The sequence below is a fragment of the Bubalus bubalis genome, chromosome 5 (genome assembly GCF_019923935.1).
Source record: "Bubalus bubalis isolate 160015118507 breed Murrah chromosome 5, NDDB_SH_1, whole genome shotgun sequence".
Classification (NCBI taxonomy): domain Eukaryota; kingdom Metazoa; phylum Chordata; class Mammalia; order Artiodactyla; family Bovidae; genus Bubalus; species Bubalus bubalis.
The window spans coordinates 7,245,992-7,266,717 of NC_059161.1; the positions used below are offsets into that span (position 1 = coordinate 7,245,992).

At 50.1% G+C, this 20,726-nt stretch overlaps 2 protein-coding genes across 8 annotated transcripts in view; one reads left to right on the forward strand and one right to left on the reverse strand.

Moving 5' to 3' along the window:
- CAMK1G (calcium/calmodulin dependent protein kinase IG) overlaps nt 1-19,252 on the forward strand; it is a 31,133-nt gene extending 11,881 nt beyond the window's left edge. For 2 of the 5 annotated variants that reach the window (XM_044942654.2, XM_044942653.2), the window contains exons 3-12: nt 4,010-4,138; nt 7,048-7,122; nt 9,608-9,746; nt 10,393-10,516; nt 12,204-12,279; nt 13,810-13,922; nt 14,675-14,753; nt 16,648-16,735; nt 16,965-17,383; nt 18,412-19,252. In XM_044942654.2, the coding sequence (XP_044798589.2) occupies nt 4,010-4,138; nt 7,048-7,122; nt 9,608-9,746; nt 10,393-10,516; nt 12,204-12,279; nt 13,810-13,922; nt 14,675-14,753; nt 16,648-16,735; nt 16,965-17,383; nt 18,412-18,712 (1,543 nt within the window). In that variant the 3' untranslated portion in view covers nt 18,713-19,252. Of the gene's footprint in view, nt 1-4,009; nt 4,139-7,047; nt 7,123-9,607; nt 9,747-10,392; nt 10,517-12,203; nt 12,280-13,809; nt 13,923-14,674; nt 14,754-16,647; nt 16,736-16,964; nt 17,384-18,149; nt 18,278-18,411 lie in introns of all 5 variants that reach the window. The other 3 variants (XM_025285386.3, XM_025285387.3, XM_025285384.3) reach the window with 3 other exon arrangements.
- A 925-nt stretch (nt 19,253-20,177) lies between these two features.
- LAMB3 (laminin subunit beta 3) overlaps nt 20,178-20,726 on the reverse strand; it is a 44,884-nt gene continuing 44,335 nt past the window's right edge. For all 3 annotated transcript variants that reach the window (XM_006055156.4, XM_006055155.4, XM_025285379.3), the window contains one exon: nt 20,178-20,661. In XM_006055156.4, the coding sequence (XP_006055218.3) occupies nt 20,525-20,661 (137 nt within the window). In that variant the 3' untranslated portion in view covers nt 20,178-20,524. The remainder of the gene's footprint in view (nt 20,662-20,726) is intronic.

Consider the following 20,726-nt stretch of genomic DNA (forward strand, 5'->3'; position numbering starts at 1 on the left):
GTCAGAATCAAGAAAATGAATCATTTCCTAGTTTCATTTCAATCTAGGGAATTTTTGAAAAATACAGCTTCCTGGTCTCGGAATGCTAAACTGGAATTTAAAGGGGCTAGGACCGGGCGGCCAGCCATCTGTATTTTGTGTTGTTGGTGGCTCCCACGTACCCAGCCCAGCACTAACGTGAGGGGAGCAGACAGACAAGATGGGGGCAAGTCACAGCTGTGGCAGCAGCTAAGGCGAGCGGAAGCTCCGGAGAAGACACCCCTGCGGTGCTCAGGATGGGGACAGGCAACCCAGGCTGCAGACCCCGTGGCATTACCCAGGGCGGGTGATCTCAAAGAGGCAGAGAGGCAGCGCCGACTTGCCCTGTTCAGGACGCGCCAGGATCTCATGATGAAGGCACCGTCCCCCTAGTCCTCAGCTCCCCTGGAACCACCCATCAGGGGAAAATAGGCTTTTGTGAAATCTGTCCAGACATTACCCACAATTCCAGGGCCCTGGGCAGCTTTAGGGACACTTGGCAAAACTCGTCCATTACAGAGTGTATGTCTTCGAGCGCCACGCCTCCTTTTTTCAAGGCCCAGGAGGAGATTTTTCTTCTTGGTTCCTCCCTTCCTCTTCTAGCACCTCTGCTCCCAGCAAGAGCAGAAAGCTGTTCAGAGCAAATCAAGTTCTATCACGGCAAGTGCTTTAGCACTGAAGTTCGGCCATCTTGCCTTCTGACCCATGCAACCTTGGCCACTCAAAACTAGCTCTCTGCTCCCCAGTCTGGCAGACAGCACAATTAAGTCCTCTAATCCCTCTCCTCTGCCCCTGCTCCACACACACACATAAACACACACACCATGCATAAAGCAGCCTGAGCAGAAGAGCAGTAATTACCACAACATTGCACAACCCTAGGAGATGCCACTCGCTGCAGGACAGATCCCCCAGGAAGCTCTTGGTTGGATCTCTTTTTCCAAGTGGAATCAGAGAGGGTGTCAGCTTTGAAATCAGGGAACCATCCTTGTGCGGTTCCAAAGATACAGGCAAAAGGAGAAATCTGAAGGTAAACCTGAGAACATCACAGGTGGGAGGAATCTTTAAGGCCATGTGGTTCGACTCTCCTTTTACAATAAGGAAAGCAAGGTCTTCCGATGACTGGAACACAATGATAATCCCAGTCCAAACTTCCTATCCATTCACCCATCCAACATCCCTCTCTCCATCCATCCATCACACAAACACATGAGCATTTTCCACCCAGAGCCAGGCATAGGACCCGGTGTCCCTCCACACCCATCTCCCCTGTTCTGTGCCTCATCCATAACAAAGGGGCTGGACCACCCGCCAGCGGCCCCACCCCTCCCTTCTGTTCTGCACTCCAGGCTTTTTAATCCTGCTTCTGCCTCACCCCCACTTGAAACATCACTTCCAACTTGTTTTTTCCCTGGGCTAACCCTCACTGATCCCTTAAAACTGAACTCAGCATGTTCTTAAGTCAGAGGGCCACGAATGATGTGATTCTCAGCCGATCCAAGAGGTCGCTTTGTACACATTAGGGGGGAAAAAGGCCCTTTTCTCTAGCTCGTGGTCCAGAGTAAAAATGTTATCGTAATTATTGTATGAAAAGATACAGTGGCTCTGAGGTGACGGCCTCTGCTGGGGTTGTGCAGTGTGTGACCCACCCTCCCAAGCACAACCAAGGCCCTCTCTTAAGTGTCTGTTTCCTGTGGGGTCATAGCACTTCCTGTGGATCTGTCTGTGTCTTATTTCTGACACTAGATTCTAAGCCAGACCAGTACTAATCCCAGGGCCTGACACAGAGAGGTTCTGTCAGCTCAGCCAGCGTTCATGGAAAGCCTAACAGCATTTTTCAAAGTGAATGCTAATTGCTCGTTTGTCTGGGCTCTTCAGTAATTTACAGGCTGCTTAAGAGCAGAATAAAAACTTTCCGTTTTATCTCTAGTGTCTAAGACTCAGTAGGTGCTCAATAAATCTTGATTGGAGGGATGGGTGAATGAATGAATGAATAGAGTAAGCTCTGAAAGCTCTAATTAACTTGGTTCCAAGTGCAGCTGAGGGAAGCAGGAAACAGACACCGGAAACACCAAGTGCTTTCTAATGCAGATTCTGGATGTCCTTCCGGAAGCTGGACTGCCACTGGGCCTCCATGCTAGAACCCCCAGATGGCAGGGAGAGGATGGCTCAGCTATTTCCCCCCCTAACTCGTCTCCTCTCATTACTAACCTGTGTTCTGCCTAAAATTGTACTTATAACGGTAATAGTATTTTACACGTGTAGTTAACTAGATGTCAGGTACACTTTCATGCACTTTACACCTACTAACTCACATACTCTCCTCAACATCCCTATGAATCAGATACTATTGACATTCTCATTTTTTGGATGAAGAAACTGGGTATATGACTTGTTACCCAAAATCTGAGGTTCTAACATCAGGCCCAGCATCCACTGTTCACTAAATGTTGTTATAGCCTTGTCTTTCGAGGACCGCCTCCCCGCAACCGCCCCCGACACGGCCCTTAAACCAAGAAGCCTGCAGTTTGGAATCCTACCCTGTGTTCTCACTGGGTTCCAGCCTCTCCATCTTCAGACAGCCTGCCCAGAGCAGCTGGGCTCTGTTTTTCGTTCTCACAGATACTACTGAGCGAGCAGATGCTCAGCCCCCTTGCCGCTGATGGCTGGATCATAGTAGTCATCAGCGTCTAAAACTAACAGAGGAGTCTTTTCTCTCTCATGTTAGAGCCCCATTTCTCAGTGCTACTTCTAACTGCCAAGCAGTGACAACACCATGTTGAAAGTGAAAGTCGCTCAGTCGTGTCTGACTCTTTGTGACCCCATGGACTATACAGTCCGTGGAATTCCCCAGGCCAGAATACTGGAGTAGGTAGCCTTTTCCTTTTCCAGGCAATCTTCCCAACCCAGGGAGTGAACCCAGGTCTCCCACACTGCAAGTGAATTTCTCTACCTGTTGAGCCACAAGGGAAGCCCAAGAACAGGAGTGGGTAGCCTATCCCTTCTCCAGCAGACCCTCCTGACCCAGGAATCGAACCGGAGTCTCCTACATTTCAGGCAGATTCTTTCAGTTCAGTTCAGTTCAGTCACTCAGTCGTGTCCAACTCTTTGCGACCCCATGGACTGCAGCATGCTGGGCCTCCCTGTCCATCACCAACTCCCGGAGTTTACCCAAACTCATGTCCATTGAGTCAGTGATACCTCTCATCCTCTGTTGTCCCTTTCTCCTCCTGCCCTCAATCTTTCCCAGCATTAGGGTCTTTTCAAATGAATCAGTTCTTCACATTAGGTGGCCGAAGTATTGGACTTTCAGCTTCAACATCAGTCTTTCCAATGAATATTCAGGAGTAATTATTCCTATCAAGGAAGCCCACACCATGTTGGGAGAAGACAAGTAAATTGACTCTGTAGCTACCTCTCTCGTTCTCTCTTTTTTTTTTTTTTTTTTATTAAGTTTTCTCAGAATGCACAGTTGTAGCATTTGTTCACGCATCTTCACCAGCAGCTGGAGTGTTTCCACCATTGGTGTTTCTGGTGTAAATTACTTGAGCTCTGTGCTTTGAAAGCAGCTTAGTGAGTCCTTTACTAAGGAGCTCCTGAAGGCTGCCCTAACTGGGGAACCACAAAGCTTCAGCAGCTGGGGTTGTAAGCGTATAGTTGGGCACTTCTTTACAGAATTTGCCATATACTGCCTCTCTAAGATCAGCAGTGGCCTCTCCTTAATGGGTTTGCCAAGAGGAGAAATCTGCAGACCTAAAGCAGAGTTTCTGAGAATCATTTCCAAATCGTGGAACTAGGCCAGAGCAATCAGCCCTCTAGCCCCTGAGTCAAAAATACGATGGCATGTCAGATAGGATCCGCCATGGTGCCCACGATGACAATGAAACAAATTACCAGCCACACCTTCTTTCATCTGCCCTTTGCTTTTGTCTCCAGCAATGTTCCCTAGCCTGCCAGTACTAATGTTTATCTCTTGGTGTTTTCTACTCAGAGGAGCTTTCTCAGAAGTTTTCCTGGTGAAGCAAAGGGTAACTGGGAAGCTGTTTGCCCTGAAGTGCATCAAAAAGTCACCTGCCTTCCGGGACAGCAGCCTGGAGAATGAGATCGCTGTGCTGAGAAAGTGAGTGGGTCTTAGTGTTGGTCAAGGACAACCAGGGGATCACAACCTTTCCTTCACAAATGACCTTTGAGAGAGACTGAGGTGGGATTTCTACCCCCAAAGGTATGAACTCCCTTTGCTCGAGCTGATGAGTCAGTTTGATCCATCAGCTATATTAGCCAGACAGCTGTCTTGGCTGATTTTTTTTTTTTTTTCATCAAAACAACTAGTGATCAACTGAGAGCAGAGCTGGTTTGTACACATAGACCACAAAGTGATTAGCTCAAAGGACCAAAAATCAATTGAAAGTCAACACCAGAAAGAAGTAACACTTAAGGAAGTAGTATAGAAATGGAAACGCACTCCAGTGTTCTTGCCTGGAGAATCCCAGGGACGGGGGAGCCTGGTGGGCAGCCTTCTCTGGGGTCGCACAGAGTCGGACACGACTGAAGTGACTTAGCAGCAGCAGCAGTACAAGATTTGGAAATGAGCCTCAATTTCTTCTAACGCAAATGTAGGTTCAGTGTTCCAACTATCACAATGGAGACAACACTAACAAATCATCAAATGTTTACAACAGGACTCATAAACCAAACCCCTATGGAACTCCTACAGTAATCCAAAAGTGATTAGGCATCAGGACCACAAAGATGAAGTCAAAAAAACTCTTTATCCTCAGGAACTCATATCTTTGTTAGCAGAGACAGAGGTGCCCATAACAAATGCCAGTCCCATTGGTTGTGAGCCACACTAGCAAAAGGCAGAGTGTAGAAGAGACAGAGATTCGTGTTGCCTGTGTGTGTGTCTTCGTGGGTATGAATGTTAGGTACATTTTCAAAGATGACAGACCTTGATATGGATGAGTAGAATTTTATGGAGGCAGGAAGGGCAGTGCAGAAAGAGAAGTCAGGTCAAGTGTAGCATAAATATTAACATAGGATCATGGAAGGGCAAGGTACATTAGGGGAGAGTTAGAACTGAAAAGCCGCTGAACTGAGAGTGGGTGCCGTCAAGGGACAGATGAAGCAGCAGTGAAGGGGACCTGAAAGGGTGTTGGATGCCATGAGAAAGAATATCGGCTTTATTCTATTGGCAGAGAAAAGTCATCAAGGGGTTTTAAGGCAAAATTTCCATGGTCGGTTTATATTTTAGAGCCATCCCTCTTAAGCATGGTGGTGGATGGATTGGAGGGTGCCAGCCTAGAGGGCAGAAGACCAACTGCCAAACTTTCTCAATCTTTGAGGCAAGGGATGAGGACCAGAGGTGGTGGCAAGATCACATGGCAGCAGGAAGACTGAGTCCTAGAGATATTTCAGAGAGAGAGGTGGTTGGGGTTGGCTGGAAGGAGTATAAAAGAAAAAAAGCATTAAAAAGACCTTGAGATGGAGCTGTTCTGTGGACAGTCATATCGTTCATTGCTTAGGACAGCAAATGGAAAGGATGTGTAGGCTGAGATGAAATAGCAATGGGTTGCAATATATTGAATATAAATATCCACCTACCTCTATACATATTGAATAAATATATCCAGCTATCTCTACATAGAAGTGTCTGGTAGAAGTGTTGGTCTGGGCTCCAGAGAGATTAGGGTAGAGAGAGACTATAGGTTCACTGGTCCTTCTTATCATTACATAGTATCCCAGTCCCTAACAGCATAGATATTCAATAAGTATTTGTTCAGTGAGTAAATCATCGATAAATTACTGTTAGCATCATCAGCTTATAAATGTAGATGAATCCATCACAGTCACTGCATGGAGTCTGTATTTTTTTTAACATCTTCAAGATGCTAGCTACTCCTGATTATGTGTTTACTATTCCCCAAGCGCTGTACTAAGCATTTTACATGTCTTATCACTTTTCATCCTGATATAATTCTATGGGAGGGATATACTGTATAGACAAGGAAAGCAAGGTTTTAAAGGTTTGAGTAAACCAGCCAAGATTAGCCAAGTAGCAAATGGACCTGAACTCAGGTCCAGCTGTCTCCAAGTTGAAGTTAATCCTTGTACTGCAGAGCCCTGGGTAAAACTACCTCTTCCCCTGGGTAGAGACTTTCCTCCTGGATGGGCATGCACAGAATTGCTGCTTACAAACCAACCCCTCAGCTAATATGATTATTCTGCTTGACTCAGCCTCTGAGTAATCCCAGACAAAGGTAGTCCAGGGCAGGGTTTCTTGGCCTAGGTGCTACTGACATTTTAGACCAATTAATTCTTTGTTGTGTTGAGGGCTCTCCTAAGCATTGCAGGGTGCTTAGCAACATTACTGTCTCTACGTACTGAATGCCAGGAACACATCCCCCGTCCCCAACTGTGACAAACAAAAACGTCAGTAGATATTGTCAAAGATCCCCTGAGGGACAAAAGAGCCCCCGCTTGAGACTCACTGATCTAAGGCGTCCCACGGAACTGACCCTCAAAATGAGCATCTGTCTTACTCACAATATCCTGGAACAATCATCTTGCAATGCTTCCTTCTAGGTTATCCATGAGGAGGCTTAGCTAACCTACATCCCAGCTGTTGAGGGATCACACTTGATGGGATGTTTCTAAAGGAGACCTGGAGCCCCATTTTTCAAAATGAACTAATGATCACAGATCCCTCAGCTTCCCTCAGCTCTTTTAGCTTTCTCTCTCGGTAAAGTTTAAAGAGATTCCTGGAGTAACAGTGAGGTGTTTGTTCCTTGAAGTCAGGAGGATCAGTTACCCACTCATAAATGCGAATTGAATACCATGCTGGGAATCTTTTCTCTGGAATTTCTTTGTGACTGCCTACTTATCAGGAAGGCGTCACAAAGATCCTGTCTTCCTAAACATTGTCATCAGAAGTCTCTGAAAGAAATCCAAGTCCATCTAGGCTAGATCTGCTTTCTCTGTCTGGACCACGTGAACCATAGGTCACTCACGGTGACCCTCTCTCTTCCTCAGGATCAAGCACGAGAACATTGTGACCTTGGAGGACATCTATGAGAGCGCCACTCACTACTACCTGGTCATGCAGCTGTAAGTGCATGGCGACCCTCTTCCCCCACACAGGTCTGGTGGGGCCTTAGAAGCCTAGAAGAGGTTTGTCGGTGGTAAGGGAAGGAAGGTGATTAAAAGACAAATCAAGAATTAGTTCAAGAGGCTTTGACGTGCCAAGAGTTCTTTCTGGTTGTGGACATGTTCTGAGTGGACCGAGGGTTAAAACTAGGGCTGATAATTGAGTCGGTATGAACCAGTGTAGCCTTACCACTTGTTGAAATGGCTGTAGCCCTAACCTGTCCATCCTTCCCTGCTTCCCTATGCCTCTCAGACTTTCTGGACCGCCTCACAACCCTACAATTGAAAGGGTAGTGCCCAGCATAGCAGGAGGCCTCCAGAACCTTCCTCTGGCACTGTGGCTTGAGTCCATTTTGACCCATAAGTCCATGGTCCATAAAGAAAATGAAGTGAAAGTGTTAGTCGCTCAGTTGTATCTGACTCTTTGCGACCCCATGGACTGTGGCCTGCCAGGCTCCTCTGTCCATGGGATTCCCCAGGCAAGGATACTGGAGTGGGTAACCTTTCCCTTCTCCAGGGGAATCTTCCCAATGCAGGGATCAAGCCCAAGTCTCCTGCATTGCAGACTAATTCTTTACCATCTGAGCCACTAGGAAAGCCCCCCTTGTTCTCTAAACTGGGTATTAAATATTTTAGCATCACTCCAGGGTAAAATTACCATGGAAGTAGAAGCCGTAAGTAGATAGATAGCAATTCAATAGAAAGAATGACTTTCTCAAAAGAGAGCCACCCAGTGTTAAAAATAAGCTAAGACTGTGCCTGTGTCCGTGTATCAGATAGAAATGGTGCCACATTACAAAAGTGTCCATGTGATGGTAACATCCAGATAAGAGCTATGCCTGAGAGTGATTGATGTAGGGCTAGTCAGTGCCCCTGAGGGCTCATCCTTAGGCTCAGAGATGCTTCTGTGTATAAGGTACACACACACACACTCACACACTCACACATACACATACACTAACCCTGCAATCTCAGCAAAGGTGGATGCAGTCTTTTTGACTGATAGGCTGATTCCCCAGGAATTTTATTGAGTCTACTCAGGCTGTTAACTCTTGGACTCACGTGAGGCTCAGTGAATAGTGGTAGCAAGCAGCCAAGGGAGTGAGCTTAGAGGGACCCAGAGCAGCACTAACAAGTGAGCAGGGATCACATGGCATCTTAATGAGACCAAGTCAACAGAATGAGCACACAGTCACCCAGGTGGGAGGGTGGGCAGGTTTAGATGTCACCAAAGTACTGTCAAGGGCTTCCCAGGTTGCTCAAGTGCTAAAGCGTCTGTCTGCCAGTGCAGGAGACACAGGTTCAATCCCTGGGTCCAGATGATCCCCTGGAGGAGGAAATGACAACCCACTCCAGTACTTTTGCTGGAAAAATCCCATGGACAGAGGAGCCTAGCAGGCTACAGGGTAAAGAGTCAGACGTGATCAAGCACTCACAGATGCACAAAGTCCTGCCAAGGCTTCTAGAGCACCAGCTCTAGGACCCAGGCTGCAGTGAGTCAGGAATCCACAGTCATGGACAAAGAGTATCTTTCTCATGAGCCTCCAGCTCCCACAACAGAGCCCAGAGCTTCAGGAAGAAACCAAAGGAACAGGATGGTGGTCATTTTGATTAGAGAAATCTCTGCTCCCTTATTGCTGCATGGTGCCTACGTGTGTGGATATCCACAAGCAATGGCACTTGTAGAAACTGCAGGGAGTCAAGTTCCATCATAATACATAGAAATATTAAGACGATGACAAAAAATAAAACAACCTGTCTTAGGAGGGAGGGAGTTCTGTGCCACTGATGTGTTCCAGCACTGACAGAAAATTTGGCGAAAGTAGTTTAGAGAACATCAAGATGTGAGGGTTGGACCTGATCTTAAAGTGCCAGTGAACCCTCAGATGCTGTACCACGTGAGCCTAAAAACACTGCTATGACTCTACCTCATAATTTCAGCTTTTCCAAAATGAGGAAAGAAATCCTGGCAGAAGCCCAGTTAGCCTCATCTGGACTTCCTTCTCTTTCCTACTTTGTCTGATTTCAGCTTCACTTCTCCCTTTTATCATGGCTCCCTGTGTCCCAGGCCAGGAAAGAAGGCAGCTGTGAAATATGTCCACGGGAAGCAACAATTGGAATATAGCTGATTTACAATGGTATTAGTTGAAAAGTGACTTCTTTTGAAACCCTAAACAGTGGTATTTTGCATTTTAAAAGAGAGTTTCCAAAGAGAGGTCAATGGTTGGTCAAAAGAAATGACTCCCTAGTGATAGCACTCCAGGTACTCAAAAGGATGTATCCTGAGATTGGAGTAATTCCCCGGGCACCCCTTGAACGGTGGTGGGTGGAAACCTGCCTTCTCCATCAAAGGGCCCTACGTCCCCAGAGCTCCAGAACAAAGGCGTTCACATCCCTTTGATTTGAAATAAGGGCTGGATTCCCGCACTTGCGCCTGTGTCCACAGTGTTTCTGGTGGGGAGCTGTTTGACCGGATTCTGGAACGGGGTGTCTACACAGAGAAGGATGCCAGCCTGGTCATCCAGCAGGTGTTGTCAGCTGTGAAATACCTCCACGAGAACGGCATCGTCCACAGAGACTTAAAGGTGCTGAGATGGGGCCCTCCGGGAAACATGGAATGATTCTTTGGGAAGCTGCATGGATCGTGGGCAGTCTAAACTCTGTAAAATGAGAGAGTTGAACCAGATGATCCCTAAGGTCCCTTTCATGCTCGGATTCTAAAACAAATCTTGGGTGACTGAACAATCATTGTTAATTTGCACCTCAGCCTTTTTCTGATTTTCACTATCCTCACCCTATGAGGTTACCAAGAAAATCCATGCTACTCCTTGAACACAGCCTTGAATACAGTATTTAATAAATACTTATTGAGAGTCAGCATCACATCAGACACGTACCAGAGTTTAGAGAGATCAGACAAAATAAGGGTTGGTTTCCTCAAAAAACAAAACAATTTTGGGGTAGTTGGGGATGAGAAGAAGGAAGGGTTAGTACATCAATAGCTATAAAGCTAAGTAAAGTCAGGGCCAAAAGCAAAATACAAGGTGCTGAGTTATGGTGAATGAAGGTCAGGTAGGAAGAAGATAGGAAAAATGGAGGGAAATAAGTCTGGCCTTAAAGTCAGGAGCCCAGGATACAGCCTCCTAAGAAACTAGATAGGGGGGAAAGGAAATAAATGCATGTTTCAGGTGATTGCATCCTACGTTACATGATATTTCTCTTCCCTCACAGCCTGAAAACCTCCTGTACCTCACCCCCGAGGAGAATTCTAAGATCATGATCACAGACTTCGGTCTCTCCAAGATGGAGCAGAGTGGTGTCATGTCCACTGCCTGTGGGACCCCAGGCTACGTGGGTGAGTCTGGGGACAGAAGGGAGGTTGACCAGTTGGCTACATTCCTCCACGTGGCTATTACTCACAGAAAAAGACTGCTGTGAGGAGACAGCGGGATCCTAGTACAGCAGTCATGTGTGAGGTTTAGGGCCACCTGATCTCTCTGGTCTAAGGTTTGAGTAGCTCAGCTGGTAAAGAATCCGCCTGCCATGCAGGAGACCCCAGTTCGATTCCTGGAGCAGGAAGATCCGCTGGAGAAGGGATGGGCTACCCACTCCAGTATTCTTGGGCTTCCCTGGTGGCTCAGCTGGTAAAGAATCCACCTGCAATGCGGGAGACCTAGGTTTGATCCCTGGGTTGGGAAGATCCCCTGGAGAAAGGAACAGCTACCCACTCCAGTATTCTGGCCTGGAGAATTCCATGGACTGTATAGTCCATGGGGTCACAGAGAGTCAGACACGACTGAGCGGCTTTCACTTTCACTTTCAATCTAACTGAAACACCTCCGTCTGCTCCCAAACCCTACATCTTTTAAAGACATCCTAACCTGAGCCTTCCTACTGCCCTGTCTATACTTTGGCTCTCATTTTTGCAGCAAGGCTTCCTGCTTTTGTTTTTCCACCTAGACCAGGGACAGAAACAAGACCACAAACCCAGAGATCAGTAGATTGCAGAGGGGTTGGCCAGTAGCCCCCCTCTCCTTTCTCCCCATCTGGAGGAGACCTCAGCCCCCCGACTGCTGGCATCCTGGAGGTGCAATGTTGAGTTTGAATCTGAGGACTTAAATAGGGGCACCCAAATATACACCCAAGGACATACCCTAGGAAACTGGCAGAAGTGGGGCCCCCTGCTTCATAGCTCTGTAGGCTTCCAGGGCCCCCCAAAAGGTGCCAACAGGCAGGGTACCAGGAGACAGCACTCCTGGGCTCTTGGAAGGAGAAAGCCAAAGCTCAGAGCATCCACGTCTGCCCCTTCTCTCTTGGCCACTCATCAAGAGTGGTTGGGGCTGGAAGTAGGAAGTACAACCCTGACTCAACAGAGGGAATCTTCCCTCTCCCTGAAAGAGAGGTTGGTTACTTACCAATAGGTTTTGAGTCCACTGGATACAAATCACTGGTATCTGGGATAAATACCGAAGACAGCTCACTACTGCCCCAGAGCTGCCAGTCAGAGGAAGACATGGCCCATTCCCTCATGGAGCTCTTGGGCTGATGGGGAAGATGAAGGCCTGCCCTTAGGAGGTAACAGAGACTGATGGGACAGTTCCTACCTGCCGTCTGGAAGTTCCTCAATTAATGGAACCTCTGTTTTCAGGGAGATCCCGATCTCGTGAGAGGAAAGAGTCCTTACCCTGCAGATTTCCCTGTCTAAGGATCCTTGCCCTGGGGGTCTCCCATCTGAGTGGAAAGCTACAGACCCTGCCTCCAGAGTACTCAGTCTAAACGAGGAAACCTAGCCCTGGAGATCCCCAGTCTGATGGAGGAGTCACGGGGCCTGTCATGGGGCCTCCCAGTGTATTGGAGAAAGATTTAGCCTGCTGGGAGAGACACTGTCCATGTTGAAGGAGAATGTTTAGCCTTAAACATCAACACATCCCAGGTGCTACCCTAACCCTCTTCTCTAAGCCTGTTGCTGACCTTTGACGCGCATCCTTCACCGTCTGCTCTTGCTCCTGCTCAGCCTGACTCTTCCTTTGGTTTTACTGCAGCTCCAGAAGTGCTGGCCCAGAAACCCTACAGCAAGGCTGTGGATTGCTGGTCCATCGGCGTCATCACTTACATATTGTGAGTAGAAGCTGGCGTTGGCCCAGCTCCTGAGGAGTCTCAGCGCCTGCTCACCCTCTCTTCTCTCCTCCCCATCTCAGCACCTCAAGCAGCATCCACCTCCAAAGCATGTGCACGTCCACGTGCATTCACACACACACACACACACACACACACACTCATGCACACAGCTCCAGAGGATCTTGTCCTGATCGCCACTTGGTTATAAAAACAGAGTTCAGCGCGAACCCACTGTGCAGCCACACGGCACTCCTGCTTTCTGCATCCCACCCCCATTTACTGTATATAAATGTACCGAGTCCCACTCTATGGAATGAACAGTTAAAGAGGGAGGAGACATCCTAAACTTAGAAGCCAAGGGGGCACAATATTTGCGTCTCAGATTTCTCTCCTGATAACGTCAGCCCAAGGCAAAATGATGGCCTGGATGAACCTCATCACGGTTCCTTCTCACGTTCTCAGGCTCTCCTTTCCAAATCTGCTCACCACCCCCTGCCCAGTATCCCTTCTCACTGATAGCAAACTTTGCTCTTGGAAAATAACCTGAAATTAATCATTTCCTCCTCAGTATGGATGCATTTCTCTATTTCCTCAATGTATGTTGAATAACTCTTCTCTTCAATGATCTACTCAACAAATTGTCATTGGCTGTCTCCTCTGTGCCAATCAGTGGTTTAGGTTCTAAAGAATGAAGAACAGCCTAAAAAGAATCCCTTGGAAAGTTACATTCAAGTAGACATTTCTACCATCCTTCTTGAAGATAGTTTGTACGTCATCTAAAGAGTCAAAGTTCCCTGATGGCTCAGATGGTAAAGAATCTGCCTGCAACACAGGAGACTTGGGATCTATCCATGGGTTGGGAAGGTCCCCTGGAGAAGGGAATGGCAACCCACTCCAGTATTCTTGCCTGGAGAATCCCATGGACAGAGGAGCCTGGTGGGTAATGGTCCATGGGATCAAAAAGAGTTGGACATGACTGAGCAACTAACACTTTCACTTTTCAAGAGTCATGGGGGTTTCCCCAGTGACTCAGTGGTAAAGAATACCCCCACAATGTAGGAGCCACAGGAGATAAGGGCTTGATCCCTGCATCAGGAAGATTCCCTGGAGGAGGACATGGCAATCCACTCCAGTATTCCTGGGTGGAGAATCCTATGGACAGAGGAGCCTGGTGGATTCCAGTTCATAGGGTTCCAAAGAGTCCAACACAACTGAAGTGACTTTGCACCCATGCAGAGTCAGGGGAAGGGAGAAAGTGAGGGTTTGGGGGATATAATGTACAAAGGGCCACCTGTTCCAAACTTTGGTTCTGATGGAACCTGCGTCATTCCTGCATGAGTTGCACATGACTGAAGCAACTTAGCACATGCACGCATCATTCGTGAATCAGGGGCAGACCCATGTACTGGTCACACTGCTGACTGGAGACCCTTGTTGCCTGCCCGTGTATATAGTGGAGGCTGGGCAGAGGGGAGCGGCTGGCCCAGGACCAGGTCCTCCAGCAGCATATACCTTGCTGTTCCACTGCAGGCTGTGTGGGTATCCCCCCTTCTACGAAGAAACTGAGTCTAAGCTGTTTGAGAAGATCAAGGAAGGCTACTATGAGTTTGAATCTCCGTTCTGGGATGACATTTCTGAGTCAGGTAAGACCAGTCCGAGGGAAAGACAAAATAACAGGCTCAAGGCAGAGGCTGCCAAGAGAAGAGAGCTTAACCAAGGATGACAGGCCTGGCTCTTAACGGTCCCGGGGGAATCTGAAAGAACAGGCTGCCGAGGAAAGTGGAGAAATCTTCATCTGGTTCAAAGGCCAAATAAATGATTTGCATCTAAGGTTCCTGCTTTTGTTTTCCTGGAGGCAGAACCGTGGGATGCCTGGAAAAGCAGGGAGGTACTTCAGATGAGGGGCCAGGAGGGCAGAACAAGCCCAGGGGCATATTCCAAGCAGGAGGGGCAAAACCAAGGCCGAGTTTTGCCTTTCATCTGTCCAGCCGAGAGCCTGCAAGGTCTGTGTAAGTGAGGCCTTCAGTGTTTGTCCTTGGGTCCATTTAAGTGGGGATCAGAGCTAAGCCAGCATTCACGTGTGTGCCCATGTGCGGTGCTGGCCCCTGACTGGTGCAGGCGGGCACTGCGTGGCGTCAGGCACATGGGTGCCTCGTGACCAGAGATGTATCTGCAGTGCTGTGTGGGTGACACAGCTGTGTGGAGCCACACTGGTGGTTTTAGGTGGGCTGTTGCTCGGTGGTTTGGATTCTTTTTCTCTTTCAAGACTCTTAAAATTGCCTCTTTGGAAGATGAGCTAAAGATGCCTTCTGTGCCACCCACCAGCCTGGAAGTGACTCTCCATCAGTCATGAGATCTGGTCCTTAGCTGTTGTGTCTTTGGTTGCTCCCCACAGCCAAGGATTTTATTTGCCACTTGCTGGAGAAGGACCCGAATGAGCGGTACACCTGCGAGAAGGCCTTGAGGCACCCCTGGTGAGTGAGGCGCAGGTGGGCTCTACACCCTTGCTGTTGCTCCCCGGACACCACGCTGACTTTTTCACAATGCATTTCCCTGGAGTCTGCTTGCCCTGAGCTGTTTACTGGTATAGCACCCAAAGGGCACAGATCAGATCAAGCCAGAGATATAAACAGCATTTAATGAGGTAGATTCTGATACAACAGTAGCAGCTGGATCATCAAACTGGGAATCAGATGCAGCCAGATAGACAACTTTACTCTCCTTAAGAGCATCATCTTACTCTGGGATCAAAGCCTATTCCATGCGAGGTGCTTTGAGAACAATCACAAAGCAACCAATTGGTAAAGCAGGTAAGGGGCTTCCCAGGTGGTGCTAGTGGCAAAGAAACTGCCTGTCAATACAGGAGATGCAAGAGATGGGGGTTCGATCCCTGGGTCAGGAAGATCCCCTGGAGGAGGGCTTGGCAACCCACGTCAGTTTTCTTGCCTGGAGAGTTCCATGGACAGAGGAACCTGGCAGGTTACAGTCCATAGAGTCTCAAAGGGTTGAACATGACTGAAGCGGCTTCACACACACACACACACACACACACAAAGCAGGTAAAGAAAGTCTTGAAAACACTTCCTTTTTTGTGTGCTACCCCCCTGCTGGAAAATTTACAAGCTCCCCAGTTCCTACCGCAGCAAGCCGTGGCTTTCCCTAATCTGGCCTGGCCTGTCACCACCAACTTCATTTGTCAGGGTTCCCAACACACCTTCTCTATTCCAGAAAGGCCTAATGACTGTATTTTTCTCCTACCCTCTTCCATCCCAAGCTCTTTCCACATTTCACCTTGGGTGACACCATGTTCACCACCTCGAGGGCCCTGCCTTGGATGCGCATCCTTCAGGATCCAGAGCCGTCTGTGTCCTCCTCTGAAGCCCTGATTCCTGCAGTCCAGACAGACCTTCCCATCTCTCTTTAACAATCACACAGCTCACCATGAATTACTCTAGTTCATGGCATGAAACAAGGCTTCCAGCCTGCACTGTAAGCCCCCAGTGAGCAGGGCCACATCTGTTACTTCCCCGGGTCCCTTAGTACCTAGAAAATACTGTTCACACGGCAAGTGTCTGAGGACACCTAGAGATGGATGGATAAGAGGCTCAGGGGACAGGGAACAGGCAGCCTCTGTGGGGGTGGCCTCATAGAGGAAGGCTTCCGAGAGGAGGTGGCTTCTGTGCAAAGTTTAGAGTCAAAGGATAGTAACAGCCAAATGCCCTCTGACACTGGGCTGGGGGTGAGGGATGGGGTATCAGTAAACTTTTATTTCTGTAAAATGCCAGAGAGTAAATGTTTTAGGCTTCGCTGGCCATATTGTCTCCATTGCAACTGCTCACGCTCCCCTCGCAGCATGGAAGCAGTATAGCCTATAGCTGAATGAATGGGCGTGTCTGTGTCACAGGAAGACCTTAGTTACAAAAGCAGCCAATGAGTAGGTTTGGTCCACAGTCTATAGGTTGCCCACCCAGCTCGAAAGCAAGTTTCTAAAGCGTAGTAATACTAGTGTTAGTTGCTCAGTCATATTTAACTTTCTGAGACCCCATAGACTGTAGCCCACCAGGCTCCTCTGTCATGGAATTCTCCAGGCAAGAATACTAGAGTGGGTAGCCATTTCCTTCTCCAGGGGGTCTTCCTGACCTGGGGATCAAACCCGGGTCTTCTGCCTTGCAGGCAGATTCTTTACCATCTGAGCCGCCTAGGAAGCCCTTCTAAACCATAGGCCCCCATGACCTGTCCAGGGGGTTCCAGCCCTTGTCCTGGGGAACTCCAGGCAGCTTACCCTGGATCTGCATGCCCAGCCCCTGCCCAACGCCTGACGGAGTCCCCGTCGCCACCACTAGCCAGGTGTCCCCTCCACATCCACAGGATTAATGGAAACACAGCCCTCCACCGGGACATCTACCCATCAGTCAGCCTCCAGATCCAGAAGAACTTCGCCAAGAGCAAGTGGAGGGTGAGTTGTCCTCTCCAGGAGGCGGGCAGGCCGTCTGGGCCCTGGAGGCTGGGCTGGGGCAGCTGGGGCGGGGGGCTTTCCTTGGGGTCTGCGGCAGACGCTGGAGCTCCCTGGACCCTTCTGTGAAATGAGAGGTGCGCACGTTGGTTTCAAGCGTCCATGGGGCAGAGGGAAGGCTGCAGGCCCTCTGGGGTGAAGACAGTCAGAGACGGGTCTCGTGTCTCCCCAGCAAGCCTTCAACGCAGCGGCCGTGGTCCACCACATGCGGAAGCTGCATATGAACCTGCAGAGCCCGGGGGTCCGGCCCGAGGCGGAGAACAGGCCGCCCGTCCCTGCAGCCTCGAGACCCACCTCCCCGGAGATCACCATCACTGAGACACCCGCCGCCCCGGGCCCGAGCGCGGCGGCCCCCGCACCGACCCGGCTGCCCTGCCGGCACGGCCCCCAGCCCGCGGCCCCCGGGGGCAGGTCCCTCAACTGCCTGGTCAATGGCTCCCTCCGCATCAGCAGCAGCTTGGTGCCCATGCAGCAGGGGCCCCTGGCCGTCGGGCCCTGCGGCTGCTGCTCCAGCTGCACAAACGTCGGGACCAAAGCGAACGCCTCCTACTGCTCCGAGCCCACGCTCCTCAAAAAGGCCAACAAAAAACAGTACGTATTTCCAGCTCCAGGCTTAGTCCTGCTCAACCTGGGGCTGAAAGAACTCAAGACAATGCAGCTAAAAAAAAATAGACCTGGGAGGCTCTCCCACTTGGAAGCAGCTCCGTGGTGTAGAAAAGCTCTGGAAAGGGTCGGGGGCGTCAATGGAGATGCCTCCAACCCAGTCCCCACCCCTCACCAGCTGTGTGGCCACCGACATGTCCATCTGTGTCTCTATTTCTAGTTTGCCCATCTGTAAAATGGTTTGATTGGATCACACCTGCTCAGTCTGCCCCACAGGAAAAGTTGAAAGTTGCTCAGTCGTGTCTGACTCTTTGTGACCTTGTGGACTATAGCCCAATGGGCTCCTCTGTCCATGGGATTCTCCAGGCCAGAATACCAGAGTAGGTACCCATTCTCTTCTCCAGGAGAATCTTCCCATCCTAGAATCGAACCCAGGTCTCCTGCATTGCAGTCAGATTCTTTGCCTTCTGAGCTACCAGGGAAGCCCTACAGTGTTGCTGTCAGAGTTTAGTGAGGCATCAGGGACGCCTGCAGGAAAGTGTGTACCTGTGAGTGGCAGGGGTTAGATTCCAGGGACACTGTGTTTTGGGAGGACTAGGGGGCTTGGTTATCGCATCCGTCTTCTCTGTAAAGGCTTGTACTTTCTGCACCTCATGAAGGGAGGTCTGAGTGGCTGCCACAGGCACAGAGGGCTACCCCGGCCCTTCCTCCTTCTCCAAATACTCCACAGCCTGCCGCGACGTTTCCTTTCCAGGAACTTCAAATCAGAAGTCATGGTACCAGTGAAAGCCGGCGGCAGCTCCCACTGCCGGGTGGGGCAGACTGGAGTCTGTCTCATCATGTGATCCCCGGGGCCCATGTCTGTCTCACTACAGTTTTCAGGTGAGGGGACTAGAGGAAGGAAGGCCTCAAGCTCAGGGGGAGAGCCCTGTCCTGGAGTCTCCACAATGGGCTACAGAGGGTATTAGAGGCAGCAGCACCCCCCAACCCCAACCCTCAACCCCTTTCCTCTGCAGGAGAGATACTCAACTCTTCTTCACCCTTCCAGACCTGGAGTCTACCCTGCGGCAGGAGAGAGAGCGAGCAGACCAAGACCTGATTGGACGCAGCAGCCGGCTGCTGCCCAGGCCAGAGCCTCCCCGAAGGCCAGGGAGCGAGCCCCAGCCGCAGTGGAGCTTCGGGAAGCTGCGGGCAGGAGGAGTGGCATCCTCCCGGGCCTGCCTGCTCCGTGCCCCTAACCCCAACACATCCGCCCCTGCTGGGGTGGCTCTGTGCAGGGTGCGTAGACAGCTCGTGCCCAGGTCTGTGTCGTCGTGAAAAGCTTAACGGGCTGGCCCATCTGTGTTGCCATCTCTGAGCAAAGCCATATGGAGCAGCTACCCTGCCTCCCCACTCAGCACACACTCGCTCCTGCCTCTCCTTGACAGAGGGGCCTGCCCGTCTGCATGAGCGACAGGCAGCATCGCAGTCTGCCTGTGAGCTCGCCGAGTTCACCTCCCAACTGCCTAACTCCCAGATGATCCACTTCTGATCAGCCTACGCCTCCACCCCTGTCCAAAAGCAGTACTACACCCTCCAAGATGAAACAGAAACCCACCACTAGGTACTGTAAGCACTTTTTATCCTGGCCGGACACCCTACACACACACACACACACACACACACACACACTCAATTAAGTAAAAATTGGAAGTCGACTGTTGTCCTTTCAGCCTGTCATTCAAATTCTGCTTCTGCTCCTTTCTCTCCCTGAAAATCAGGCTCATTGTTCTTGTCCCGCCCCTGTTTTCTTGTCCTCCGCCCCCTCCGGCTTCCTGCTCTGTGTTGTGCTGAATAAAATGGACATATTTTTCTCTATGAGGCTTCTTTTGGTCCTTCTCTAAGTCAGAAGCGGCTCAGGGGCTTCTGGGCTTTGCGGAGTGGAAGACGCATGGAGAGCTGGAGGTCAAGCAGGACCTGGCGAGGGCAGGAGCTCTGGGGGGTGGGCCAGGCACCCAGTGTCATGAGCTATACACATCGACTCATTTTCCTCTCCAACAGCCCCTTGGAAGTAGGCACCATTGGAACCCAGACAGCCCGGCCCAGCATCCATCCTAATGCCTGTAACAGATGAACGTGGGTTTGAGGCTCAGCTCAGCCCTGCCTGCCACATCTGTGAGCCTTTGGGGCCTTGGTCTCCTCGCCTATCAAATGGGAACAGTGCCACCCATATCATGAAATAAAATGCACACGCTCCATAAATACTGTGATCAGTAACGACCAAGCAGTTAATGTAGATAAAACGCTAGCATAATGCCTGAACCACGGTTAACACACAAATATTCGTGCCACTTGCATATCTGCCGACATGTACACACACACACACACACACACACACACACACGTTTATAGCTTCTTTTTAAAATCCCAAGAGACACAAAGTCTAGTCTTAGTTCTGCCTCTCGGAGCTGTGTGATTTCGAACAACTTCCTCCCCATGTCTGGGTTTCTATTTCTTCATCTACAAATGAGAAACTGGATAGTTGTTCAAAGATGAAAACAGCTCCTCTGGCCTCTCAAGGAAGGAATTCAGTCAGTTCCTGGAGCTAATGGGCCTCGTCTCCCTCAGTCTGGGTGGTGCGCCAGCTAGACTGGGCAGAGAGCGTCAGCCTATGCTTCATATGCCACCAGGCCTTGGGCTTGAGCAGGGGAGCACCCAGGGACCCCAGACCGGAGACAGAAACAGGCGAGAAAGGTTTATGTAACAGGGAGACAGAATATTTCCCCTCTTTGGACCTCCAGGCTCCTTTCTCAAGATTTTTATTGGACTTTTCCCTTGTGCAACGTTTTTAGTTACAATTCTGTGTGGGCCCAGGACTTCAGCCTCAGTGGAGGATGAAGGGCAAGGACACTGTCCAGCCAAGCGCCCTGCATTCAAGAGCTGCTGGTCATGGTGACACGGGCCCGCCTCCACGGTCACCGTCCCCCAGCTGTAGCTGCCCCACCGGCCCAGGCTCAGCTGCATCCTGGGGGTGGTCCCTGCTGTGCTTTAGGCTGTGTAAGAGTCTCCTGGAGCAGGAAAGTACCCCCAGCCAGCCAGGCCCCCGGGAGCCGAGAGGGCAGACGAGGGGGCGGCGGGCGAGGTCCCACCTCACTTGCAGGTGGCGTAGTAGAGCACGCGCCCGTTGATGTGGTTCCGAATCTGTTCCACGCGCTGCTCCAGCCCCGTCAGGTCCGCCGAGCGGAGCACGATGGCCTGGCTCCCCTGAAGCAGCTCTGACTCCATGTCTGAGGGCCGAAGGAACAGCCGGAGTGGTAAGAGGAGCCGGTGAGATGCACCGAGAGTCCCAACC